The 25,788-nt window shown below is 35.2% G+C and overlaps 5 protein-coding genes across 9 annotated transcripts; 2 read left to right on the forward strand and 3 right to left on the reverse strand.

Moving 5' to 3' along the window:
• Nucleotides 1-357: 357 nt before the first annotated feature.
• LOC132049125 (protein FATTY ACID EXPORT 1, chloroplastic-like) lies at nt 358-6,762 on the reverse strand. 3 transcript variants are annotated; one of them, XM_059439796.1, is made up of 7 exons: nt 6,506-6,762; nt 4,175-4,412; nt 2,623-2,790; nt 1,295-1,341; nt 1,169-1,209; nt 965-1,074; nt 358-599 (listed from the first exon to the last, which is right to left on the reverse strand). In XM_059439796.1, the coding sequence occupies exons 1-6, from the start codon at nt 6,608-6,610 to the stop codon at nt 981-983; spliced, it is 693 nt and encodes a 230-aa protein (XP_059295779.1). In that variant the 5' UTR covers nt 6,611-6,762; the 3' UTR covers nt 358-599; nt 965-980. The 3 variants fall into 3 exon arrangements, with proteins under 3 accessions (XP_059295779.1, XP_059295778.1, XP_059295780.1); XM_059439795.1 differs by lacking the exon at nt 358-599 and having other exon boundaries at nt 672-1,074; nt 6,506-6,761; XM_059439797.1 differs by lacking the exons at nt 358-599; nt 6,506-6,762 and adding an exon at nt 6,052-6,123 and having other exon boundaries at nt 672-1,074.
• Nucleotides 6,763-9,134: 2,372 nt separating this feature from the next.
• LOC132050721 (uncharacterized) lies at nt 9,135-9,733 on the forward strand. Its single transcript, XM_059442092.1, has 2 exons — nt 9,135-9,202; nt 9,293-9,733. Exons 1-2 carry the CDS (start codon nt 9,140-9,142, stop codon nt 9,731-9,733), a joined length of 504 nt encoding a protein of 167 aa, XP_059298075.1. The 5' UTR covers nt 9,135-9,139.
• A 1,028-nt stretch (nt 9,734-10,761) lies between these two features.
• LOC132050722 (uncharacterized) lies at nt 10,762-12,371 on the reverse strand. The gene is made up of 3 exons (XM_059442093.1): nt 11,777-12,371; nt 11,163-11,668; nt 10,762-11,083 (listed from the first exon to the last, which is right to left on the reverse strand). The coding sequence occupies exons 1-3, from the start codon at nt 12,369-12,371 to the stop codon at nt 10,865-10,867; spliced, it is 1,320 nt and encodes a 439-aa protein (XP_059298076.1). The 3' UTR covers nt 10,762-10,864.
• A 3,225-nt stretch (nt 12,372-15,596) lies between these two features.
• LOC132049127 (DNA repair protein recA homolog 2, mitochondrial) lies at nt 15,597-20,247 on the forward strand. Of its 2 annotated transcripts, none has more exons than XM_059439800.1 (8): nt 15,597-15,769; nt 15,925-15,973; nt 17,072-17,277; nt 17,946-18,033; nt 18,790-18,962; nt 19,067-19,213; nt 19,296-19,433; nt 19,914-20,247. In XM_059439800.1, exons 1-8 carry the CDS (start codon nt 15,695-15,697, stop codon nt 20,217-20,219), a joined length of 1,182 nt encoding a protein of 393 aa, XP_059295783.1. In that variant the 5' UTR covers nt 15,597-15,694; the 3' UTR covers nt 20,220-20,247. The 2 variants fall into 2 exon arrangements, with proteins under 2 accessions (XP_059295783.1, XP_059295784.1); XM_059439801.1 differs by having other exon boundaries at nt 17,075-17,277.
• An 880-nt stretch (nt 20,248-21,127) lies between these two features.
• Nucleotides 21,128-24,781, reverse strand: LOC132049126 (protein IQ-DOMAIN 12-like). Of its 2 annotated transcripts, none has more exons than XM_059439799.1 (6): nt 24,564-24,781; nt 23,826-23,968; nt 23,435-23,746; nt 22,587-22,817; nt 22,305-22,436; nt 21,128-22,113 (listed from the first exon to the last, which is right to left on the reverse strand). In XM_059439799.1, the coding sequence occupies exons 2-6, from the start codon at nt 23,901-23,903 to the stop codon at nt 21,607-21,609; spliced, it is 1,260 nt and encodes a 419-aa protein (XP_059295782.1). In that variant the 5' UTR covers nt 23,904-23,968; nt 24,564-24,781; the 3' UTR covers nt 21,128-21,606. The 2 variants fall into 2 exon arrangements, with proteins under 2 accessions (XP_059295782.1, XP_059295781.1); XM_059439798.1 differs by lacking the exon at nt 24,564-24,781 and adding an exon at nt 24,211-24,557.
• Nucleotides 24,782-25,788: the final 1,007 nt, after the last annotated feature.

Consider the following 25,788-nt stretch of genomic DNA (forward strand, 5'->3'; position numbering starts at 1 on the left):
TATCAAGAGAAAATCTTGTCTTGCTGTCGCAAGATTAGACAATTTCTGAGGAATATGATCAGGATAAGACTATTTATTCATAAGTAGATAATAATTAATTATCGAATCACATTAAATATATTTTAAGTATGAATTTAAGTTATGTACACTGACAGTAATTTTTTACACTATCAATGAATTTTAACATGTGATAGTAAGTTATGTACCTTTTTTGTCAGATATGTTTATCAACATGTTTACTTTTTATTATAAATACTTGTTTTATCATATAGAGCGTTCACAGTTAGTTTATAGTTTGGTCGATAAGAATGCAATGTTTGATGTGTGGGTTAGGCATAGTCTCAAGATTGGTCGAACTCTGCTGCAAACAATCGCTCGATATTTAGGTAGCGGCAGGCAGAGGAACGGGACGGGTCCATTGTCCATCGAGTTTCGACTATGTTCTCAAAATTATCAAAATTGTATAGTTTAGAATGCGTATATGATACATTTGGGTAAAGACGAGGTCAAGTGGAAATTTTGTAAAGCCACGTCCGTGTTAAACTAGGTTGGAATTGAGGCGTAGTTGCTGATGTTGTATATCAGAATCCAAACGTTAACTGCCGAGAAAAGAAAGAAAAACCAGAATAAATTTTTTGAAGAAACTAGAACAACAATAGGAAGAGAAAATATGAAGAAAAACATTGTATATTCTATGCTTAAGGACTTAAAATGATCCATACATAATAATTTGTATATTATCCAAGCTATCATAACATTCAATGTGCCACCAGCAAGTTGCTAATGAACAAACTCGTATGACATTTTAGCTAAATCATTGTACATTCCAAGACCAATATTATCGAAACTTTGCTCATTCCCCTCATTGAGAACATGTAACTTGCGCAAATTAACGGATTTGCTCACTGTAAAACTGTCAACATTGATTGTAATATTAAGCGAATTTCTAAGAATTATCGCTGACCTTTCGCGATTTTACACTAATATGCCCCTGAAGCAGATGCCTTCAACTTCTTGGGTGGTGGATTACCCCCAGACAGCATCACATAACAGTAAAAGCAGAACATTGCAGCACTGCAAAAATATAACAAGAAATTAAAGATAATATTGGTTGCACCTGGTAATGAATACTCGAGAAGAGAAGCAAGAAAAGAAGACGTCGCAATACCTAACGGCAGCAAAGAAGCCAGTAGGGAACAGTTTTCCTGTCTGCACAGACCAAAAAAAAGAACTTCTTTAATAATGCAAGCCCGGTAATAAGCTAACAGAAGATTTTGGCAACACGAAGAACTACCATTGAGAAGGTCTGCATATTTTTCCACAGAAGGGCCGCAGCAAGTGCTGCAGGCAAATAAATGGGGAAAAATGAAGAATTAGTGAAAAGATGGAGTTCATTAAAAACTTCAACTCTAACTAGGAGACGTATACGATTGTATAGACACAATACATAAAAGTGAAACCAGACCCTGTATTTCTTTCAACTAGTAGCAGCATATTTATGAAAGGCTAAATCACAGATAAATGCAGTTAAAACTTTTCATTGAGGAGAATATGTCCCTTGCAGTCCTAGAGGTTGAAATTTAACTTTATGCCCTTGTCGTTTCAGTGCCTCACAAAGCAGATTGGTAGCTCACAGAGAATCATGTAGCACTAATGAGAGAACTTTGTATGCAGTGCCTTGAATTACGTGTTATATTGAGCTCTTCAGAAAATATGAGAAACTGGGTACTTAATAAGGTTAGAAAATTAGCTTTGCTTGTGATTCCACAATTGTAATAGATATTGAAAATGTTATATTCTGTTGACATATTGAAAATGTTACTTGATAAAGACTTCATTTGTTTTTATGTTGTTCAGGTGATATGGTGACTAAATATTTATGAAGTGTAATGTCACCCAATTAGGCATTCCACGTTCATAGGGCCAAATTTCATTAGCAGCAGTGCGAAATGCCACTAAAATGTGCAGTTAAAGTTGAGTTAGATCGAAAAAACTATTTGTTTTAATCAAGCCAGGTTGGAACATGCAAATAAACATTTTAACATTCGTTAGGTTAAAAGGTTCACAGTAACACTAAATCAGTTAATTTTTCAGTTTTAAGTTCTTTCATCAAGAGAAGCAGACACCGAGTGTCAGCTTCCTTATCTCTCTCTCTCTCTCTCTCTCTCCAACTCCAAAAGATAAATAAATGATTATCCATTTGCTTCAAAATGGGGCTAGAGAAAAAAGAGACATATCTCAGGTTTGTTTGGCAAATTTACTTTCCTCCTTTCCCGCTTCTCCTTTTTCATTTTAGCATGAAAAAATGTCCTTATGGACCACAATCTACTTATATCTGGAGGGAGCTGTGGATGGAAGTTGTTAAAATTCGAAGTGAGCTAAAAATAAAAATTTAGCCTTGGCAAATGAGATCGATGTTACATCGGTTCATAGGCCCGTCATATTATGGTTGCCATCGTTATTGTATCATGGAGTAATAAACATATCTATGATCACATACAATGTTAAACCCATGATTAGATACAGAAGAGATTAGCAATTAACTGACAGGAAACCAGCAAATACAATGAGATGAGACAGAAAAAACAATTAGCAATTAACTAACAGGAAACCGGCAAATACCTGCTTGACCCAATATGAACGGAAAGCTAGTTTTCCCTTGCCGCCACACCTTCATGCTAATGGCGCTGAGGGACAATATTGCACCTCCGAAAAGAACACCACTGCTTAATGTGGCAGGATTTCTTGAGAAAATAAAACCAATGAGTCCCCCCGTGAAAACAAGACCACCTGTGATAATAATCAATGAGTTGTTTACAATCAATTGAGTAGTGCAAGAGATTAAAACACACCTCTCTTTCTGTAACGGCAAAGAATAAGTCAGATCCGAAGGATATTCGGCTTTAACGATTTCTCTAAGTAACATAAGAGATTGCGAAAATGTCAAAGCATTGTGTCTTATGACTAGTGCTTTAATAGATACTATGTACAAGACAGTAGTTTAGTATTAGTCTAGTGACAGTTCAATAGAACATTGAAACACTTATATATAGATGTGCCTATTTATTAGAGCATCCACTCAAGGAAATGCATAAAAATCATATGTACCAAGTTTACTACATGTGAACCTAACATGTACATGTTCCAGAAATCCAAGAACTTGGGTGTCACATGAATAGTGCATGGGACTTTCGGTATAAAAAGTGACTTTGTAGGTTGTGAATTTCAGGACTTGCCCAACCTTTTGTTGGTCTAGTTATGCACAGGACTCATGAAAACAGGTTACAAATTGGACAATCACCAAAACGAACAAATTGGCGTTTTCTTTCTGAAGTCGTTATGACTGTACACTGAGGCTTTTCTTCTTACAAGTGCGAGAAATAATAGAACAAAAGGGAAAAATGCATATTTTGTCCTATGCATAAGGTTCGTATAGATCAGTGAAATATTCCTCCTTCCGTCTCAAAACAAAAAAGGCCCTATTACTAGAAGAAATGGAAGGAATATTTAAACAGCATCAATTATGCTGGACACGGGGCTCAATAATGAGCTTAGTACTGGATGCAAGGAGACTCCACTAAGCATGGTTAGTTCCTCATAGAATTGGGGGGTTTTGCAGGTTAAAGGAAATGTATTAAGCATATATCCTGATGTTCATAACAGAAATTGACAGATGAGAAGTGAACGAATAGGATTAAATTTTCCAATAAAGAAAAAAACTCTACATGACAAGTCTTGATCCTAGTCTATAGGCAAGTTTTCCCCATTTTTCTGATTGTAAATCAATCTTGAAAAGTTTTACTTTCAACTGACTCTTGGATTTGAAAGAATGGTGGGGAGCTTATTGTGTCACCTTCTTCTACTTATTCAGTAATCAGTGAGATTAAGGGGGTGAGTCTTTTTTTTTTTTTTTTTTTTTTAAAAAAAAAAAAAAAGAAACAAAAGCAACTGACATGTGATGGGCTAAATTTGAAGAGCTTTCAAAACCTCTAAACTGCAGCAGTGGATAGGGGATCAACTTAACAAGAATTGGGAGATGTTGTGGCAAAGAGAAAAAATGCCACGTGTTTTTACCACAACACACATTATGAAGAAAAGTATGAAATATGGAACTCCTTGAATAGAGAAGTGTTATATGTTCCTCAGCCTCCTCAGAGTATGAGTTGATACTCACCGAAGGGAATTCCTAAACAAAAATCATGAATTTTTGCTGCCTTTGTTGGCTGGCTGCTGGAGTCCTCTTGCACTGGCTCATTTATTTCTTTCCCAGTAACATTTTCTTCTGGTGCAGAATATGAGTTTGATGAAGTCCCATTAAGTGATTTCGATGAATCTGTTGCATAACTTAAAGTGGTCCTGCTCTCTAAACTGGATTCATCCGTGCCACGCCCATCATTATTCATAGCAATTACCTGAAATCCATGATAAGCGAAGTTTGTCTAAGTGAAGATAATACATATTCCACATGGCGAGTTACTTACTCTACAGACCAAAATGTCAGCCACCATAGGAAGCAAATATATCACATAGGGAAAAAAAGAGTTATGTATTTTGAAGTCAAATACCTACTATCAGCAATATCAACTCTGAGTTCGCTTCGAGGAAACATAGAAATTAAAAAAGCAAGAAGGAAAGTAAAGAAACCAGCATACAGAAGGTGCAACTACTAAAATCAGAAGAATAATCAGATAACGATTGAGTATAATTGAACATCTCAGTTCCGAGAAGTCAAATTTTGGCCTTAGATTAGATGTTATATGCTTTTTTATAAAGTTAAGAAAAATAGAAATAGTTTCAGCCTTTCAGGTTCCATCTTTCATCTGTTCTATGAGCAAAATCATATTCAGAATGGCAAGTATGCGGCAATTTTCAGCCTAATAATTATAATCACTTTAAAAGTAAGTAATTTTATTGGTCAAAACATATAAACCAATCAATCACATATGCCTCAATCACAAACTAGTTGGGGTCAACTACATGAATCCTTTATGACAATTCCACTTTATTCAGGCCCAAGATTTATTGTCAAAACATATAATTGCTGAATATACCCTATAAGGTCATCAAGAGACACAACTTAAGAGATAGTCTCTCGAGGTAAATTCCTATCGATAAAACAAAAAAAGATGAAGAAGCACTAAATGATCACATGCCAATCATAATAAACCTTACAACATATATCACTGGAGTCTCAGCTGAGTAAAAAGGTACACGAGCACTCAATAAACAGAGAAGCACAAAATTTCTTAAAGTTCTTTCTTTTTCCCAGCATTAGCTCCTAAACAGTTAAGAGGGGCAGATTCAAGGTTTAAAACTAGTTCTTATTTAAACATAATCGCAGTCCACTTTTGATACTATTGGTGCCAATTAACATAAACATATACTTCAAAGAAATTTCAACTATATATAGTGGGCCCTGCAAACAGACTTTTGATACGATTGGCATCAATTAACATAAACATATACTTCAGAGAAATTTCAATTATATATAGTCGGCCCTGCAAACAGACTTTTGATACGATTGGCATCAATTAACATAAACATATACTTCAGAGAAATTTCAATTATATATAGTCGGCCCTGCAAACAGACTTTTGATACGATTGGTGCTAATTAACATAAACATATAATTCAAAGAAATTTCAACTATATATAGTCGACCCTGCAAACAGTAACTAAAGGAAAACTCAGCAGAAAATACTATGTATTCCCCAAAAGTAATGATAGGCAAAAACAAGTCTTGGTAACTGAAAATGGACAAATAAAATTCTGGTGCTTCATAAAAATCATTTCTTGATGGGAAAAAAAGGAAAAAGATTGTATCTTTAGGGGAAAAGTAGAACATAGGTGCAATGGTCGACTATGGGTGCTAACTAACATAAACATATACCTCAAAGAAATTTCAACTAAAGGAAAATTCAACAGAAAACACTAGTTTCTCAATTCCTCAAATGAAATTATGAGGAAAAATCAGGTCTTGGTAACTGATAATGGATAAATAAAATTCTGAGGTTTCATAAAAATCATTTCTTGATGGGAAAAAGATTGTACCTTTAGGGGAAAAGTAGAACATAGGTGCAATGGTCTATTATGGGTGCCAACTAACATAAACATAAACTTCAAAGAAAATTCAACTAAAGGAAAATTCAACAACAAAACACTAGTTTCTCAATTACCCAAATGAAATTATGAGCTAAAACATGTCTTGGTAACTACAAACAACAACAACAACATATCCAGCATCTATGTTACTCGGACTCTTCAAAAATGTGGACGGTTACGTGTCGGATCCTCCAAAAGTAGTGCATTTTTTGAGGATCCGACACGGGTACCACAGCCATTTTGGAGAGTCCGAGCAACTTAGCCCAGTATAATCCCACAAGTGGAGCCTGGGAAGGGTAGAACGTATGCAGACCTACATGTCTTGGTAAGTATAATAGATAAATAAAATTATGGGGTTTCATAAAAATCATTTCTTGATATGAAAAAAAAGGAAAGATTGTACCTTTAGGGGAAAAGTAGAACATGGGTGTAATGGTCGATTATGAAACTGTACTAATCTGCGATTTATTGAAGAGAAACAAGAAAGCTGAGAGATTGCCAAAGACATAGCTGCTTATTTTTGGATATCGAATCTTGATTTGCTTCCCAAAATTTCTCAGCCTAGACAAACAATACAATTGTGTTTGAGTTTTGAGAAAGTCAATGATGTTAGGTGCATACAATTAATAAACTTTGATTTGTACTGTGTAGATTCTAATGTAAAATCAAACAGATTCTTCAGATCTGTTTGCCCCTAAAATTGAATTTTACTCAATTAGTTCAGGGTAAACAAATAAGGGCAAGGAAAAAAACAAAATTACAGACAAGAAATCGTGACACATTTTATACAACTAGATGATGACCAACACAAAAAATAGTACCATATTTTTTTTTAATCTATCTTAAAAAAAAAAAAATTATGTTTAGAAATTATTTAACTTGAAACTTTACCTTTTAACTTTAATGAAATGATTTAAATCTACACAAATATCTATGACTTATTTTATACCACAAGTTTAAAAAAATCTTTCCTTTTTTTTTTAAACTTCGTGTCTAGTTTAACTATATCACATAAATTAGGATAGAGAGAGTACCTTTTAGTAATATAATAATTATGAAATTTTTATTATAGAAAGTATTATAATTCAATTAATTAAAAATATCAATAAATTATTTTACTTAATCCGCTTCTCCCATATATGACTTTCCTGGTTTGGCTCTCCAATTGAAAGATTTGAAATACACCTTCTCCTACCGAGTTTCATGGCATCATCTTCTTCTACTCAACAACACTGATAAGCGCTTTTATGTGTTAGCATCTGTTGCAGTCTTAAATTTTTAAGTATAGATCAACTTCATCATTTTAAGAAAATATGTGTATATATTTCTTGATTGTTTATATTTTGTTTTTTTGATGTTATTCCTTATTATTTGTATGAGATGTATGTGTCTAAAATTAGTGCATTTTTATCCTTACCCAAAGGTATAAGTTTTAAATCTTTTTGTTTTATGACTTCTTTAGCGGTTTTTGTGTTCAATTTAAATCGTTATTTCTTTTTTCTTGAATTTCTCTTCTTTAAATTTTCTCTAAGCGTACATTTACCATTTTCTGAACTTATTATTATTATTTAAAAGTCCTATTTTTTAATTTTTTTTTGCAATTATCTCCTACATCTTCATGTGGACCCCACCTTAATATTTTTTTTATTACTAATTATCGAAGAGTGGGTTGATGACCAAACCCACTCTTCTATAATAGTTATAATTTTATCATTTAATTATAATAATTATTTCATAATTATTTTCACATTAATTTATCATTTAATCACAATAAAAATATAATCTTTGGTATAAGCACCAAGCTGAGTAAATTACATCATTTTAGAGTTTAAGTGGGTTAATTACTTTATTTTTCACACAAATATGTGTATCCTAAACAATAGTAATTTGTAATTATCATATAAATACATTTTAGCATAAAAGTTGTATATATTGTGGTATTTAAGTTGAACCATGCATAAACACACATAAAATTGCAAAATCCAATAGGATAGTTTAACCTGGTTATCCAAATAATTATTTACTAAAACTAATTACAAATGTGTAATCTAATACAGTCAGACCTCTCTATAACAATATTCATACAAAGATTCACGTATAACAACATATATCTCTATAACAGCTAAGTTTTTTCAGAAGCAATCTTTTATGTTATATTTTATTTCTCTATAAAGAACATTTTACCTATAACATCAGCAACCAACTTTAGAACAGTACAATTACCCTCATATAACCATTTTTTTTATAATATAATAATTAACCATTTTTATAAAAATAGAATTAGATACCCATTTGCTGAAAGTTTGGACGTAAATCTTCGTCAATTCAAGCGTTACATCATCACTAAGAGATCTACGAAACAAGCTAGAATTATAAATTTCTTCCATCAATCTTGAAAGAATTTAATTTAAAAAAATTTAAGTTTTAAGTAGATTTAAAATGTGTGCCTTACAGTTTTAAACTTTATACATTCAATTATAAATTTATTGAAGTAGTATTAACTTGGGAAAATACATACCCCCCCCCCAAACATATAGTCGGATTAATTATGACGCACCCAACCTTTGCAGGCGACCTATTACCCCCCCCGGTCTTAATTTTTCAGTAATTTAGTGACCTTTTAGCATTGTGCTGGCACTATGCGTGACTACACGACCAAGCAGCGCGTGAGGGGGCATTTGACTTATTTTTTTTTGCCACGTGGATAAAAAATAACGGGAAAAAACTTGGCCCACCCCCCTCCCCCTTTATTTTCTCTTCCTTCTCTCTTCATTTTCTAATTTTGACTCCATTGTTGCCAAAGCTTGAAGAAAAACAAAATTTGAAATCTGTGCCATGCATTCTAGTGGTAAGTATTATTTTCTCCAATCTCATTGTTATTCTCATCTTTTATTTATATGTTATATCTTTCACTTAATTTTTTTTCTAGGGTTCTTAATGAAAGAGTTCAAATCGGAGTTGAATAATCTTTGTACTCAAAATGACGATCCAAAGATGAAGCGTCAAGTGCGATGCCAAAGACGAAGTATTATTAAAAATGCAGATTTCTTGGTCTCCTCATAATCCCGGAAGAAGATTTTGGACATGCCCATTCTATGGGGTACGATTATTTTTTTATTTTTTTATGTTGCGTGCCTTATTTCTGCCACACATTACAGTGTGCCTAACATGAGTTGAATTTATTTTATAGGCTAAGAAATGTAAGTTCTTTGAATGGAGGGATGATCCTATTGATGAAAGGTCTAAGTTTGTTATTCACAAATTGATTAAGAAAATGGAAGAGCAAGCAGTGGAATTGAAGAAGAAAATGGAAGAGCAAGCAGTGGAATTGAAGAAGAAAATGGCGGAAGAAGTTGGTTTGACAAATGAAATGGAAGAAGGAGAGTCTTCTTGCATTGATAGAGATATTGGTAATGACAATATTGAAATGGCCATCGGTAATGAGAATATCACTACAAATGAAGAGATGAGAGTGTTACAGGTTGAAGAAGAGATGAAAGTGTCAAAGCTTGAAGAAGAGATGAAAGTGATGAAGCTTGAACAAGAGAAGAGGTGTAGATGCTTTACTATTAACAAGTTTTTGATTTTGTGTTTCTTTGGTGTTGTTATTTGGTTTATTGGGTGTTTTTGAACAACCATTACCAATGTCGATTGCCATAGTAGGATTACATCTTTGTATGTTGAAGGATGTTTAAGTGATTGTTATTCACTTTATGTATGTAAGTTGAAGAAGTTTCTTGTCATGGATATTCAATTTAAAAGTTGTCTTCATTCAACTTGAGAAGAAAAACCATAGATAAAGATAAAGTTTATAGATATAGATTTCATTGATAATTCATAAACTTTACATAATAGGGAGAAACCTAATCTATTTCGATAACTTCCCTCTTGATATTAACAAAGAAGGTTACTTTCTCATTATGTTCACAACCATTAAAGCATAAGACGTGTCCCTCCCTTAGAAGGTTTGCATCAATGAAATCCTTCCACCCTTGGCAGAGGGTATGCGCGCCAACCTTATACATCATATTGTATTCACGCTGCTCGTAGAAAATAACAGCTTGTGTAGTTGTGTTTGGAAGAAAATCTTGTATGTTAGAAGGTAGGATCTGCACAAAATACATGAGGCATTATGAATAATTAAACACATCAATTGAAATAATTTTGCAAAATAACACTTACAAAGTCATCGTTGTCAACGTATGATTTGGTTAGTTTCTTCTCGAAGTAAATCAGTTCATCTTCACCTAGAGGCATTTTGCTATGAAATTCGTTGTTTGAATGAGAAGGAATGGTGTAGGGATGAGTTGAAATGGACAAACTTAATAGGCTATTTATAGGTGATGATATTGAATGGTTACAATTCTCATTAGCCTTCCCAACTACCAATAATGTACATGAATTCAATTAGATTGAATTGAATCGTCAATCGATCAATTCATTTCGATCAATGTCAATGTACCTAAATTCAAGCCGCCACAGAAATCTGCCCACATTTATATGTACACACACTGCACAGTACATACACTACACATTTAACTTTAGTGCTCAATGTACACACTGCCCAAATCACAGCACCACAGCTAACAAAGCACAAATAATGGACACAAACAAGTATGATTAATAAGTCATTCTAACACTTAATTAAGCAGAAAACATTAAGTCATTGTAACTGCTAATTCAAGTCTTCCAAACTGCCGAATTCATACAAAGTGTTTAATATCCAAAAACAACTTAATTCTAGTCATCTAAATAATGGTCATCACTTCCATGGCCTCTTTCCTTTGCTGCTAGTGGCCTTGTTGAGTTTGTCCCTTCTAATCTCATCAAGCATGCTTCTTGAGTAGCATGGTTTGCCTTTGTACCTCATCCCTTGCCGTGCCTTGTGACCAAGGTCTCCTGTGACTTCAGCAGATCTTATAGGCTGACTTGCTTGATGTTTACCACCAAAATTCAGCACTCTACTAGTAGGCATGCCATGCTGCAATAAACAAATTTGAAAATTAGTCACTTCACAACTTCACATACCAATGCCATTGTAAAGAAAATATTAAACTTACATTCAGGGATGTATAACCACTTTCAGCAACAAAGACTCCCATACCAACTGTTTTAGATCTTTTATTTGGGTAAGAAGGGGGACCCTCAGAATCAACTCTTTTGAGAACAGCAGGGGCAGGACTAGCAACAACCTCTGTTACCTTTCTTGGCCTTCCTCTAGGCTTTAGAGTAGCAACTGCAGGTTCTTTTCTTGGCCTTCCTCTAGGCTTTGGAGTAGCAACTGCAGGTTCTTTTCTTGGCCTTCCCCTTGGTCTTGGAGGAGCACTAGGCACATTAGGATCTTTTCTTGGCCTACCCTTTGGTCTTGGAGGAGTTTCAGGTACCACAGGTGCTTTTCTTGGTCTCCCCGTTGGCCTTGGGACATTGTTTGAAGCAGCAGTTATTTGAGAAGCGGCATTGGTTTGAGAAGCAACAAAGGTTTGAGAGGCATCATTAGTTTGAGAGGCATCATTGGTTTGAGAAGCATCAAATGTTTGAGAAGCGAAAGAAAGCGACCCATGTTCCACTCTACAAGTAAAATGCAAAGTCATAAAAATTCAATAGTGCAGTGCAAAGTTAAGAAAATTGTAGGAAGGACATACCCTCTGACAGCCTCTTTTATTGTGGTTTTTACCTCCACATTGGCTGCAAGTCATCAGCATGCCTGTTCTTGGCATTTTTCCAGATTTCTTTGTTTCACTGGCCTCTTTCCTTCTTGCTTTTGAGGGCCTGCCTGGCATTTTTCTGATGATTGGTGGTGCAATAGCAGGATTAGCAGACCTAGGCCACATTGCCATATTTGTCATTAGTTGAATGTAGTGACAATAGGTTTTGAACCAGTTCTTCTTGCTATAGTATTCATGGACATAGTCAATAGGTTCATACTTCTTGTACAACATGGCACAAATGGCATGTGGACATGGTATTCCTTTGAGCTGCCATGACCTACAACTACATTTCTCATTGACAATATCAACAGTGTCTTTGATATGGACCATCAAGAATCTCAAACCCATGCTCACCATTAAACACAATATTACGTTCATTGACTTCCCCATGTTTTCTTCTAATGTCCTTAATGCCATTGGAGATATTCTTGTGACCCAAGTGTTTGCAAAAGACCTCATCACGCTTATCCTAGTCATTACCTTCATCCTAATCTCTTCTAGCATGGTTATGATGGTCTTGTGTCTTGCAGGCAAGATCCAAGCATTAAAGCTCTCAGCCATATTATTGTCAATGATGTCACACTTAGTTTCAGTATTAAAGTATACCTTACAAAAAATGTGTTCCTTGTAGTAGAGTAAGTCCTCAACAATCTTTTCACCACCAAGCAGCTCTAATTTGTCCAAATTTCTCCTCAAATCTGCCTTAAATGTGCTTCTAGCACATTTCCAAAAATCACCTCTCTTTCAAGGCCTCCCCACTTTTTTGACCAGTTTGCAAGGATCTGTCTAGCACATTGCCTTTGCTCCACTTCTGGTAGGAGCTCTTTTATAGTGACAAGAAGCCCCTGAAAAAGGAACAGTTTAGTACCTTCTGCATATAAAATCAGCAAAATGTAACAATATAAACAATATAAAATCAACAGTTTAGTACCTTCTGCATATCTGAAATGACTGTGTAACCAGTCCCATCGCCTAAGTTCAAGTCTTCAATCAATATTTTCATAAACCAAGTCCATGTGGTTTTGTTCTCATACTCCACAACAGCCCAAGCAATTGGCAACATCTGGTTGTTGCCATCCTTAGCCACAGCAACTAGCAGTTGACCCTTGCTACAACCCTTTAAGAAACAGCCATCTAACCCAATGCATCTTCTACAACCACTCAAAAATGACCTTTTCAAGGCATCAAAATAGATGTAGAAACCTAAGAAGCAAGACCTATCATTTTCAAAGAAATTCTGTAGTAGACACTTTCACCACACAAGTACTTCCTAGATTTATTTTCAACACTTCATCTTTGTAATTAAGTATTCTTCCAAACTCTTTTTCTTGATCACCCATGATCTCTAGTAAAACCTTAGATCTAGCTCTCCTAACAGTGGACTTGCTAACATGTACACCAATTTCCTTCCTAATTGCCTCTTGAGTTTGCAAAATATGATGTTTGGTTGTTCAGTAATTCTATCTTTGTAGTGGCTGGCTAGGTACTTAGAATTGCACATATAGTTCCTTGTGGTCTGAACACATCTATGTTTAGGATAGTATGTTTTGATTTGAAAATTCTTGGTTGAATTGTCCAGTTTAACATAAATTAACCAAGGACAATCATCCCTACATGTGACCCTCACCCTTGAAGGCTCATTGACAAACTTATCTAACTGAATATGCTTCTGAAGTGAATATCTAGTCACAACATCTCTAAACTCATTAACACTCTGAAAAATCATACCAAGTTGCCATACTACCTTCTTACATGTAGGGTCAAACCTTATGTATTTACTTTCCCTTCTAGGTTTCAAGGTTACCCCCTCCTCAGCATCATCCTCATCAGATGTACAACTATATGCATCAGAACTAAAGTAAAAAGGTTCATCACCACCTACCCTTCCTTCCAAATCTCTTTTATTAGGTTCTATTTCATCAAATCCTATGTCTTGTTCAACTTCACCTAAAGGTACATCATCAATGTTAGGTTGCCCCTTTTTCTCTCTTCTAGTCCTTCTCTTATAAGCCCTCCTTTCAGCCCTAAATGTTCTATCTTCCTCATGTACATCATCACCATCTGGACCATCAAATACTGCCACATAGACTGATTCAACATCAGATTCAACATCTGATTCAACATCAGAATCTGTTGATTGAGAGTCAACGGGTCACTACTTACTTGCTTTGCATTTTCACCATCTTCGTGTTCGGTTTGTTTGGGTGAGTTTTCAGCAGCTTCTGTTTGTGGGGTTGAAGAATTAGTGGGAAATTGAGAGGTGAAGTAATAGTTGCTACAGTTTCAAGTGGTGTATTTTCAGTGGCTGGGTTCTCATTAGGGTTGCTTTGAGAAACATTTGGTTCACATTGGATACCCTTACCAACTTTATTAAAAGCATCACTTTTTGTTTAGTTGTTGGGAACAATATATTCCAAAGGCAATGGGGCACATCTGGTTCATCTACCATGTGGCAGATAAATCTCTACAATGTCCCCATCTTTCAAACTTAGGGAAAGGTCAAAAATATCCTTGTCAGTAAGTATATCTACAAGAATGTCATTATTAGGGGACTTCACCTTAAAACCACAACTTGGACTATGAGCCCGTTTGGATTGGCTTATAAGTTGGCTTATAAGCTGTTTTCAGCTTTTTTGAGTGTTTGGTGGCTCAAAAAAATAATTGGACCCATTTAACTTATTTATCAAAAAAAAATAAGTTGGACTACCCCAACTTATTTTTTTCAAATTTATAAACTATATCTTAAGCTATAAGCCAATCCAAACGGGCTCTATATCCTAATTCCTTTATGTAGTCCTTAAGCTCAAAATATGATAATCTATCAACATCAACATCTAAGAATTCTGTACAATTACGACCCTCATATATTGGCACACCACTACTTAAATCAAATACCCCACCATAAAACCATCTCAACGTAACATAAATAAAATCAGCCATACCTGAAAGTTACAAAGCAACAATACTTAACAAAACCCTTAAATTACAAAGCAACAAAACTTCTCACCAACAAGCAACATCAAAGGGAAACATATGATTTTTAACAAAATCAGCAGCAAAAGTTACTCGTTCATTTACCTCATTCTACTAAAAAAACCCTACATTAACAAACACCCGATTCAAAACCCTAGAATGCAAGCAAATAATTAAATGTGTCAAAACCCTAACAAGCAAACTATATCAGTAGAGAAATACACTACAAAATACACAAAACGAAAAAATCTAAACCTGCAAAATCACGAATGATAGCCTTCTTCAGCAAAACAAACTTCACCAAACTTGAGAATGCAAAAATGACCCTACAAATCACTAAGTATTACGCGAATTAATGTATGTGGTGGAAGATCGGTTGAAAATTATCAAGGTAAACAGTGCAAATGCGGTGAAAATTGATGAGAGAGAGAGGGGAGTGGAAATGAATTTTGTTTATGTCTAAGGAGGTAAAATGAAAAGGGAGTTAAAAAATAATGCTGCTTTGAAAATTTAAAAGGCGCGTGTACAACACGTAAGTTAAAAAATTAGGGGTCACTAAAAATCAGCGCTAAAAGGTCACTAAAATATTGAAAAATTAAGACTGGGGGATTATAAGTCGCCCGCAAAGATTGAGTGCGTCATAATTAATCCGACTATACATTGATTTTTTTTTTTTTTTTTTTTTTTTTTTATGTATTTTCCCTATTAACTTTCTTTAATGTTTAGTCAGTCAACTATGCATATCTGAGTATATAATTTTTTTTTTTTAAGAAAAAAAATGCACCCTCTCCTTTCTTGTACTATAAAAGAAAAAAAAAAAAAAACCAAGCTCTGCTTGTAGATTAATGGCAGGACAATACAGCTACTACTAAAAGCTCCAAGAGTGGCACAAATGTTCTAAAGAACAAATAATGGTGCCTCAATTTCTTCGTTTCATTCCCTCTTTCTCTCGTAGCCTTTCTTTTTCCCCTTTGTGCAAACCCCAGGTAATTCTTTTTTCTCTTTACATATACACAAGAAAAAAAAAAAGGATTTTTTTTGGAGTTATGGGTTTTTGTTATTTTGAACTTAAAATTCAGTCATAAGTCTTATTTCTGTTTTTGTCAAAAGTTTTCTGCTTATTATGTTTTCTTGTTATCAGAATGGAATTGCTTGGAGAAGGATGTTGAGTGCTTATGCATCTTCAGCAGGTGGTTAAAAACTATCTTTTCTTGTTTAATTATTTATTCTTATAAAACCCTTAGTAGAATTTTGTCATTAATGGAAATAGACACATAAATAGAGTAAATATTTAATAGAGAGAAACTGTAACTTAGACATAAATAAGGGTTAAGTAGTCAAATACTCCCTCATTAATAATATTTCTAAGGGGCGTGTAAAGGAAAAAAGCGACATATAATTTGAGATGGAGGGAGTACCATCTTTATCTAGTTTTCCAAACTCTGTGAGGGTTGAATTTTGCTGTACCATGATTCCAGGCTAGAATTTTATACTCCCTCTGTCTCAATTTATGTGAAGGTGTTTGACTGGCACGGAGTTTAAGAATGAAAGGAAGGCTTCTGAAACTTGTGTCCAAAATAAGCAATAGATATTTGTGTGGGTATAAATCATCTCATTAAGGGTAAAATAGGAAGTTTAAAGTTAAATTGTTATTAAATGTAGAAAGGTGTCATTCTTTTTGACACTGATTAAAAAGGAAAGAGTGTCACCTAAATTGGGACAGAGAGAATAGAAGGTTTTTTCTTTGAGTACCCTTCTTGGGATTGTATGCTTAATCTCTATGTGAAGCTTTCTTCTATTATTCGATGTGATCCGAATAACACTGACTAAGAAACGGGAAAAAAGAGAGTGAATAATGTGGGTTAGTGAGTTTTACATAGAAGAAAGGCTCCATTCTACCTGCATCTCGGATTAAGTTTTTTTAAGTATCTTGTTTCCTGATTAGTCAAAGATTAAAAGAGGGTCACTCGTGGACATCAACCCTTGATATATTAGGATTAGGGAGAAGAAATTATTCAGTTTTGCCAAGAATTGTGAACATGTTGATGAGTAGTTGATAGCTTTTTTTAGCATGGTAACTCATTCTCAGTGAGGTTGCTTGCTCACGTATCCACAACTTTGCTTGGTGAAATATGTTTTGCATTTGTTAATTTTGTGGTATTATTCTTTATCTTTCAACGTAGTATCAAACATAATACTTATTGAGGTAAACATATCAATATACTCCTGGAGGATTCAAATGTCTTTAGCTAGATAACTCCAATCTTGTTATCTATTGAAACGTTCAGAAGGTGAATTTGATGAAATCCAAGATGACACCAAAACGGCAGAGAAAGCAACTGCACTGCATTCGGCGCTCTCACAGCTTGAAGGCGATTTTTGCAAAGAATCAATGTTGTCGTTGCAGCGATTCTTTGGTGCTAGACGTGCTTCTGCAATACCTACTGGCTCATTGAGGCTTGATCTAGCACTTGGGGTTGGAGGACTACCCAAGGTGATTTTATATAAAGTGATTACGTTAAGTGTTTTTATTCCAAACATAGATTTGTCATCGACACCAGTTGTAAAAGTGGGGTCTTCATGTGGTGCTGATGTGTTGTCTAGATATTTGTAATCCCAAACAAGTAATGGCTGATTTTGTGTATGTTTCATTGGGCCATGATGTATATCTCTTGAAATATGTTGTTGATAGGGTTTGCAATTTTTCTTCGTTAGAAGTTGGGTTCTTTTTTTTTTCTTTGAGGGGGAAGGGAAGGAGGAGGATTAGGAAAGTATAGTCTATAATTGTCTTAGCTTATACCCGTATTTGATTTATAAATCAGCTGCCGTTCTCACCCGACTTGTTTAAGGTCTGCATCCAATTAAAAGTGTTCTTTTAAAGGTTTAAAATGGCATAATTGCCGAATATAGTTACATGCCTATTCTCCTTCTTTTCAGCTGTGAGGCTTCACTAAATGGATATATTATTAGTTGTAAAATTATGATTTTAGTGCCTGTTACTTTTCTGAATCAGAGTAATTCTTTATGTGTTTTGACTTCGTACTAATCTGTATAATGATTTTAGTGCCCGCTGCTTCTCTGAATCAAATTACTGATACTATACTCGTCTTAAGGATATTGCTGGTATTAACAGTTGCAGTTCATTTGAATTTCCTTCTAAAGGGAAGAATTGTTGAAATTTATGGACAAGAAGCATCTGGGAAGACAACACTTGCCCTTCATGTAATTAGAGAGGCTCAAAAGCTTGGAGGTGAAAAATATACTGATCTTTGCTTTTCTAGCTTATTTACATATTGTATGCGTTTGTTTTATTTTAAATAGCACTTAATGATAGAATGAACAGAAAATTTATCCTTCCCAGTTGGTTACTCTCCTAAGTTTTTTTCTTTTGCATAGATGTCACGGCTGTAAATTTTGTGTGTTTATATAGATGGGCTTAGAAATGGATCAAGTGCTTCTAGATTGTTTTATATCTCAGGAATCACCTGGTGTTTTCTTGTCTCCGCTGAGATTTGAACCTGAGACCTCATGGTTTTCCTCCCACTTCATTGACCACTAGGTCACACCCTTAGGTGTCTCTCAAAACAGTTTATTCTAATCATGTTCTTAATTTTGATTAGAAACAATGAGTTCTTCCTTGATCTAGTTTGCTTTTAATCTTAGTGTTGGCAAAGGCACACTTAAGCCTTGAACAGAAAAAGACTTTAGATAGTCATGATACTAAACATGTTGATCTGCAGACGTACATGTACTCATGGACATTATACAGTCCATTGTTCTTTCCAATCAGACTACTCTAAAGAATTAATGAAAAGTAAACAACGAAGTGGTTCTAGCTCTCGGAGGTAAGGATGATTTACCTTTTGGAAGGAAACATCTCAAGGTTTAGCATGAGATAATGATATCCAGAATTGTCAGTGTGAAATCTTATAGCCATTTTAGTATTTCCTTCCTCTACAATTTTCAAATTTTGTTTTCTCTCATCCTATTTCTTTTGTACTGATAGGTTATTGTGCATATCTGGATGTCGAAAACGGAATGAACCCCTCTATTGCCGAAGCAATAGGGGTTAATGTAGAAAATCTCCTTATTTCACAGCCAGATTCTGCTGAGAATTTACTGAGTATTGTCAATACCCTGACAAAAAGTGGATCCATGGATGTAATCGTGGTCGATAGTGTAAGTGATTCCCTTTATAATTCCAGGCGGATCATCTTTCCCTTTTATAAATTATCAGCCATCTTTGCTTCTGAAGGTTTTTTAATTTTTCTTTCTTTTAACAGGTGGCAGCTCTTGTTCCCCAACTTGAGCTTGATGCTACTTTATGTGACTCTCCTAAAGGCTTGCAATCAAAGATTATGACACAAGCACTACGTAAAATTCATTATTCGTTATGCAACTCTAGCACACTAATTATTTTCATTAATCAGGTCTGATCTGGTTATTAGAACACATTATACGTTGCTATCTGCTTTCTGCAACAGTTGGCATACTGATCTGACTTCTATTTAGGTAAGAAGATCTGACAAAGGATTAGTTCGAGGCTCCGGGCATATGGACGAAGTAACTTGTGGTGGAAATGCTTTACCTTTTTATGCTGCCGTACGGCTTAAAATGATTAGAAAACAATTGCTTACGACCAGGGATAAGGTAGATATTGCATGTTTCTGACTCATTCATTCGTACCTTCAGAAATATGTTTATTAACCGGTTATGATAATTATCCTATATGGCCTTCCAAATATTAAAATTTGTTTATTTTTTTTCTTAGATGTGACAACCTAGATTCTTGATGTCACGATTCTTTTAGAAGGTTGTATGAGTTATTCTGTATCCGTCATTCCGTTCTCTTTCCTTGGAGCATGGGAAGGAGAATGTGATATTTCCCAACTGATTTTTTAAATTTGTCACCAACATAATTGGCCAAATATGCAACTGCATCATTAATCCTTATATTCACCCCAGCATCAAAAACTAAAAAGGGAACTCTTTACCTGCATTTTTTTGTTTTGCTTATTCCCCTTTTTTCAGATGGACTAGTCTGAGATGAGTTCATTTTGTTGTTTTTTCACTGGCTTTATTAATTATTTTATTCCCTAAATTAGTGCTTGCTTGGATTTTTTCCCCCAGATTACTGGTCTTGGGATCTGTGTAAAAGTGGTTAAAAATAAGCTAGCTCCTGCAGCAACAGAAGCTGAACTGAGGATACAGTACGGCAGAGGCTTTTGCATCGAGTCTGAGGTTTTGGAATTGGCTTGTGAACATGAAGTCATTCTGAAAGGAGGAGGGAGCTACTTCATAGATGGACAGGTTTTAAATAGTAGACAGGATGCTGAAGATTATCTAGCTTCCAATGGTGACATTTTAGATAAGATAGTCGAAACTTTAAGAAATCAGCTATTTGTGAAAAATACTGGAGGTAAAAAAACTGATTAGATAATCATTTTCTGGTTCAAATCAACTCCAAGACTATCGGAAAAGCATGCTTATACTTAAGACACAGACTCCTCTTGATGGTGGACATACAAATCTTCCGGCTTGGGCCATTGCAAGGAATGGTTCGAGCAAACGGTCAAGTAAATTTTATCTGGTTTCGAGATGTTAGATCAGCAGAGCTGCTCCTGGAAATTTTTATCATTAATGCAAAACATACAGGAGGGCTGCTTCTACTCTGTATAGATGTCATCATCAAGGATCAGACATTTCCGACTATCTCATTCTCTTATGTGGCAGCTCGAGCATCACAATTAGTATTTCTTGTCAATTGTCGTTATCTTGCTGATGGCCTTCTGTTCCAAAAGTTTACAAATTTGTAGTATGCGATATCTGTCAAGCTTAGCTGAGTGTTATTTTGTTACATTGAATGTACCATAGACTTTTTAAGCCAATAGAAATGAGGAGCTTACTTCTTGTTTCTTTCTAATGGCTAGTTGCTAATCACATTTTACCGAGGACTTTTAGATTATTTCATCAAACAGGCAACCAGAATACCAGATCAATACCTTCAGAATTCTATATTATCAATAGAAAGCAACAACCACGCTCATGTAGAGACCAATTGTCAATTATGAAGAACCCTCTTTTTCCATTTTGATTGTTTGTCAAAATGCTGTTCCTTCTACATTTGATAGGTCCAATCCATTTTCCGTAGTTTCAAAATTAATGGTTTAATCAGAAAGGTAAGACTTAAATTCTAAGTTTATTCTTCAAAGAAATTTACATGAAATAATAGAGTGGCTGGTTTGAAGGACATCAAACAACAATTCTTCCACCAATATACTCAACTCAGAAGCGCCCAAAACAAATATATCAACAAATAAATAAAACAAGGGAAAACAAGCAGGGAAAGGGAGAAAATTTTGAACTATATACTCACTGTGGGAAGTTACTGGAAGTGTTAAAACCAGTAACAAAAGATGTCCACTGGTTATCAGCAAGGAGCTTTCTCTAATTATAGCTCCAGTTTCTGATTGTTTTCATGTCTAGAAGTAATGGTGTAAATCTAGGAGTTTCTGATTTCCCTTGCTGGATGTACTGCATAAACAAGTCAACACTCATCTTTTGTGGACAGAGTTACTCGGTACTAGTACTGGTTGAAGTTAACAATACTCGGTGAAATAGTTGAGATAAGAGCAAGCCGGCGTGGATGCTGTCGTTATAAGAATAGTAGTAATAATAATGCACGACGCTCATGTTCTTCCAAGAGCCAGGTTTTTTGAGCTGTAACAAAGCAGTCCTGAATCTAGAATAAGCTTGATAGAAAATATATGGGATCTAAGAACAGAAATTCTTCAATCTTGGTAAACACCTTGTACATTCAGAGCTATCTGCTAGAAGTTCTGCTCTTTCTGGTACTGTCACTCGTTTCACCGTTAAAAGATCTCCAAGAAGAAATTTTGAGGTTATAAGGAGAACATTGACCCGAATATGTCTCGTCAAACCTTAGGTGTTGCTTTGGTGTGCTCATCGACCTTGTTTTTGCCTTTGTAGATTCTGTGGCAGCCATGTAAGTAGGAAATATAGGAGAATTTGGTAAAGAGTTAACATCAATATTTGACTTTTGTTTTACATTAGAAAATGATCTTCTTGGGAGTGAAGAAGGAGAATGTAGGTCCTCGATGCAATCTGCTCTATGCGTTTTTCTCACTTGAAGTTGCGTCATCCCATTCATGTCACCTAGAGGAATATTTGAGTGTGTAAATGATCTCAATTTGTCAAATAAGCCTGCTTTTCTTGGTGCCTCAATTTCTGCCAACTGATCAAACCTGCAGGTTCTTCTGTTTTGCTGTCTGGTTAATACTTCTTGTAAAGTTTGATCGTTTCTTCTCTCCTGAAAAGAAGCAATATACTTTCAAGTCATTTAAAAAGATATTTTAGGTACCCGTTCATAAAACATAAGATTAGTAATCTAGGAAAATAAGGCAGGTTATCTGGTACAACATGTTAAAATACATTGATAGTGTGATAACTCCTACTTTTAATAACAAATGTGCGAGAGAATGCAAGCATGAATGAAGTTACCCGATGTGAAAACGAGTATTTCATCAAATGCTCTCTTTTCTCAATGGCTTCTTCCCTTCTTGACCACAAGGCTTCACTGTCTTGTTCTGAAGCCAAGTTGAAATTCCAAGTCCTTAGGCTCTTGCATTTAAGCTGCCAATTAACAAAACCATATAAATAATAAGTTTCAAACTTGTAAGGACTAGATAGATATATCTTATTAATTTTGGATAGGTCTCTTTCTAGATTTAATAGTTGAACCATGTTTGGAACCTTAAATTAGAGAAAAGCTGAATTTCTGACCTCTAGGTCTTTAGATTTCATACTTTCCCTGGGGCTATTGATGAGTTTCTTGTCATTATTGTCATGATAATCTTCAAAGTAAGGGAGTCTAATTTGATAAACTCTTGTTTTTGACTTTTGAAGTGGCAACATGCACTTCAATTTGGCAGTGAGTCTTTTTCTCACAATTTCACCTCTAATCACTGCTTGGAGCTTCACAAGACCCTTTAAAGCACTTAATGCTTTCTTGGCCTGCACAACATTTCGCAAGGTCAAAGATCAGGCACCAGTTCATTTCAGCAATGGTCAGAAATTTTTTTTGAAAAGTTAAAAGGAAAAGAATAAGTAGCCATAAACACAGCATAAATTCTTAAAAATATGCCTACCTTGTTAGAGAAGAGTTTAATAAAGCGGAAAGGGATATTTGGACAACAAAAAAGCTTTTTTCCCCAACCGAGGTGATAGACCACCTTATGGCCGATATAATTAACTGCCAAAGGGCAAAAAGACAAAGTGTGGCCTTAGGATTTCTTCTGCTTGCTCTATAGTACGAGCCTCATAATAAATAGTCGCACTCCTTTAATAAGATGAGAAGAAAGAGGCCAGCCTTTTTTCTGTAATCCTTATTTACTTCATTATCTTTTTCTGGGCGTGTAGCTCAGTTGATAGAGCACTGGGCTTCAGTCACAGTTCAAGTCCTGCTATGTCCAAACCTACATTACGCTCTGCTATTAACTAGGATTCATCGTAACCTTACAAGATTTCACTTTGGCCTTTAAACTTATTTAGGCGACTTCGTACTTTAACTTACAAGATACTACTTAAATTCTCAACAAAATATGTAAATAATCTTGAAACTGGATGCTTACCAGGTGGGCACGATAAGCACTTTGGATTCTAATGGCAGCTTGTTTTCGTTTCCTTCTGAATTCATTTGGAGTATTCGTTAGACGGATAACATCAGCAGCAGCATTGGCAGCAGCTACAGCAGCCTCAGCAGCTGCTGCTGTTGCTATAGCAACGGCCAAAGCATGTTTTATTTGCTGCTCTTTCGCCTCAGTTAAAGTTTGCTGAGGTGTTTCTTTCGCATCAGCTGATGTTTGCTGAGGTGCTGATGTTATGGCAGGACATTTCCTCAACTTGAACCTTCTCATAAAGCAACATTTCCATCTCTTTGGTTTCTGAAAGATTTTTCATAATTCCAGTTTAGATATCCAAAGATTACTCACTAGTAAGCAACAAAATCTTTGAAATTCAAACCTTTTGATCGGCTGTTGGTTCTGTCTCAGGAATGAAAAATCTTTTGACAAAGGTGAACCAGTTTCTTCTCTTTCCCATTTTAGAAATCCATGAGTCCTTCAGCAAACAAACAGATTTATCAAACACCTGCCACCTTCTGTTTTCTGAAAGATTGAGAGAAGAGTTTCAGCGGCATTTATATTCCGTTCCATATAAACAAAATGCTGCAAAGCTACAATATGAAAACAGCAATGCCTCAAAAAGGCAGCCCGGTGCACAAAGCATCCCCATTCACGCAGGGTCCAGAGAAGGGCCGCACCTCAACGGGGTGTGATGTACGCAGCCTACCCTGATGCAAGCATCAGTGGCTGATTCCACGACTTGAACTCGTGACCTACAACTTTACGGTTGCTCCAAGGCCCCCCTTCGAAAAAAAGAACTGCCTCAAAAAGGCAGCCCGGTGCACAAAGCATCCCGCTTTCACGCAGGGTCCGGGAAACGCAGTTCATGCAGGGTCCGGAAATGCAAGTAGCTGCTTCTATGGCTCGAACCCAAACCCATGACTCTATAGGTTACACGGAGACAACTTTACCGTTGCTCCCAAGGCTCCCTTTCGAAAACAAGAACTCATCAGCAAAATTGTTCATTTTCAGAAAAGGGACATTCTTGTGATGACAGCTAAATGTGACATCGTTGGTGAGCTTGAATTCTTGTAATCATATATTAATAATTGTGTAAGCAGAAATTTAAGGCACATACCTAGAGTAGTTGAAAGAAAGGATGACTAAAAAAGATCAATTTGAAGAACATGCAAAAATTGGTAATCCAACCAGAAGTCTTGCAAGTGATTCTTGAAAAATACTTATGTTGTATTCTTGCATGTGGTTTCATTTTTCCCCCTAAGTTATGTCTCTTTATATCCAATGAGAAACACTGACCTCACTTATGCTTTGAGAAGCACACCATGTGCTGTGGAAGAGTGAAAAAAGCTACCTTTAGACAAAAGTTTCAGAAAAAAAGAATTGATATTTCAATTATGTTTAAGTACTTTTGATAGTCACATGTGGGACATCATTTACTAAAGGGCCCTCTTCTTCTGCTTCTTATCCCCCTCTTCTCTAACTGTCATTTTCCTAGCTAACTGAGAACTGACCTTTTCAAATGTCTCCTTCTGCTTTGAATTTACTGATTTAACCTGAGAAATTACTTTTTGCATTCAATATATAGCCAAAGAGAGAATTGGATTTGGTGGTTTTGTATTTTTTCCTTCTTTACTGGTCTTTCTCTAGGAGTTTGTGAAGTAAGCCTTAGTAGGGATTTTTTTTGGGTTTTCACTGGATTCGTGTCGAGAAATTTATATCGAGGGTAAAGCTCGGCCCGATGTCCAGAGTTCAAACCCGACACCTCTGATTAAGAATAAAGGAGTACTTACCACGAAAGAATCTTTCACCACAACCCTTCTTAATGCCTTATTAGGGATAAAGAAGAATAACTATATAGTACATGTTTTGTTAATACCTTCTTATGTGTTTGAGAGTTAATTTTAGTATTTCAGTTAATTATGTAATAGTTACTGATCATTATTTAATCTCTTGTATAAATTTAAAGGTACACAAGATTTGATTATCCATCTTTATATGGCAACAAAACTTAATATTTTTGATACCCATATCAGAAATTACCCCTCTAAGGAATTAAGACATGAAGAGAATAGTAACAGATTTTGGTGCAACATGTTGGGTAATAAGCTCAACCTTCATATTTTGTTCGCATCTGTCGATTCTAACTAACTTGGAATTTGGACATACGTATTATTGTTGTTATTGTTTATTGTAATGTTTTAATTAGTAGTCCATCTTATCAAATTATGTTCTGAAGATGCCTAGCACCATCTTTATCAAGTTCATTGCAAGTCTTGAAAATAGGCCATTGGAGTATAACTTTTTATAAACCAGCTCAAAAAAAAAAAAAAAAAAAAAAGATT

This window comes from Lycium ferocissimum, chromosome 3 (genome assembly GCF_029784015.1).
Source record: "Lycium ferocissimum isolate CSIRO_LF1 chromosome 3, AGI_CSIRO_Lferr_CH_V1, whole genome shotgun sequence".
In the NCBI taxonomy this organism is placed as follows: domain Eukaryota; kingdom Viridiplantae; phylum Streptophyta; class Magnoliopsida; order Solanales; family Solanaceae; genus Lycium; species Lycium ferocissimum.

Coding starts and splice junctions, on each gene's coding strand:
- LOC132050722 (XM_059442093.1), bottom strand. CDS start 12,371: ATGGCTGAGAGCTTTAATGCTTGGATCTTGCCTGCAAGACACAAGACC. Junction 11,669..11,776: donor GACTTGCAGCCAATGTGGAG/GTAAAAACCACA, acceptor TTACTTGTAGAG/TGGAACATGGGTCGCTTTCT. Junction 11,084..11,162: donor GTGGTTATACATCCCTGAAT/GTAAGTTTAATA, acceptor TGTTTATTGCAG/CATGGCATGCCTACTAGTAG.
- LOC132049126 (XM_059439798.1), bottom strand. CDS start 24,313: ATGAACTGCGTTTCCCGGACCCTGCGTGAAAGCGGGATGCTTTGTGCA. Junction 23,747..23,825: donor AACCAACAGCCGATCAAAAG/GTTTGAATTTCA, acceptor AAAATCTTTCAG/AAACCAAAGAGATGGAAATG. Junction 22,818..23,434: donor GTGCTTATCGTGCCCACCTG/GTAAGCATCCAG, acceptor AATGTTGTGCAG/GCCAAGAAAGCATTAAGTGC.
- LOC132049125 (XM_059439796.1), bottom strand. CDS start 6,610: ATGTCTTTGGCAATCTCTCAGCTTTCTTGTTTCTCTTCAATAAATCGC. Junction 2,791..4,174: donor TTGTTTAGGAATTCCCTTCG/GTGAGTATCAAC, acceptor TTATTATCACAG/GTGGTCTTGTTTTCACGGGG. Junction 1,210..1,294: donor ATATGCAGACCTTCTCAATG/GTAGTTCTTCGT, acceptor TGGTCTGTGCAG/ACAGGAAAACTGTTCCCTAC.
- LOC132050721 (XM_059442092.1), top strand. CDS start 9,140: ATGCAGATTTCTTGGTCTCCTCATAATCCCGGAAGAAGATTTTGGACA. Junction 9,203..9,292: donor GGACATGCCCATTCTATGGG/GTACGATTATTT, acceptor TTTATTTTATAG/GCTAAGAAATGTAAGTTCTT.
- LOC132049127 (XM_059439800.1), top strand. CDS start 15,695: ATGGTGCCTCAATTTCTTCGTTTCATTCCCTCTTTCTCTCGTAGCCTT. Junction 18,034..18,789: donor AGAGGCTCAAAAGCTTGGAG/GTGAAAAATATA, acceptor TTGTACTGATAG/GTTATTGTGCATATCTGGAT. Junction 19,434..19,913: donor TGCTTACGACCAGGGATAAG/GTAGATATTGCA, acceptor TTTTTCCCCCAG/ATTACTGGTCTTGGGATCTG.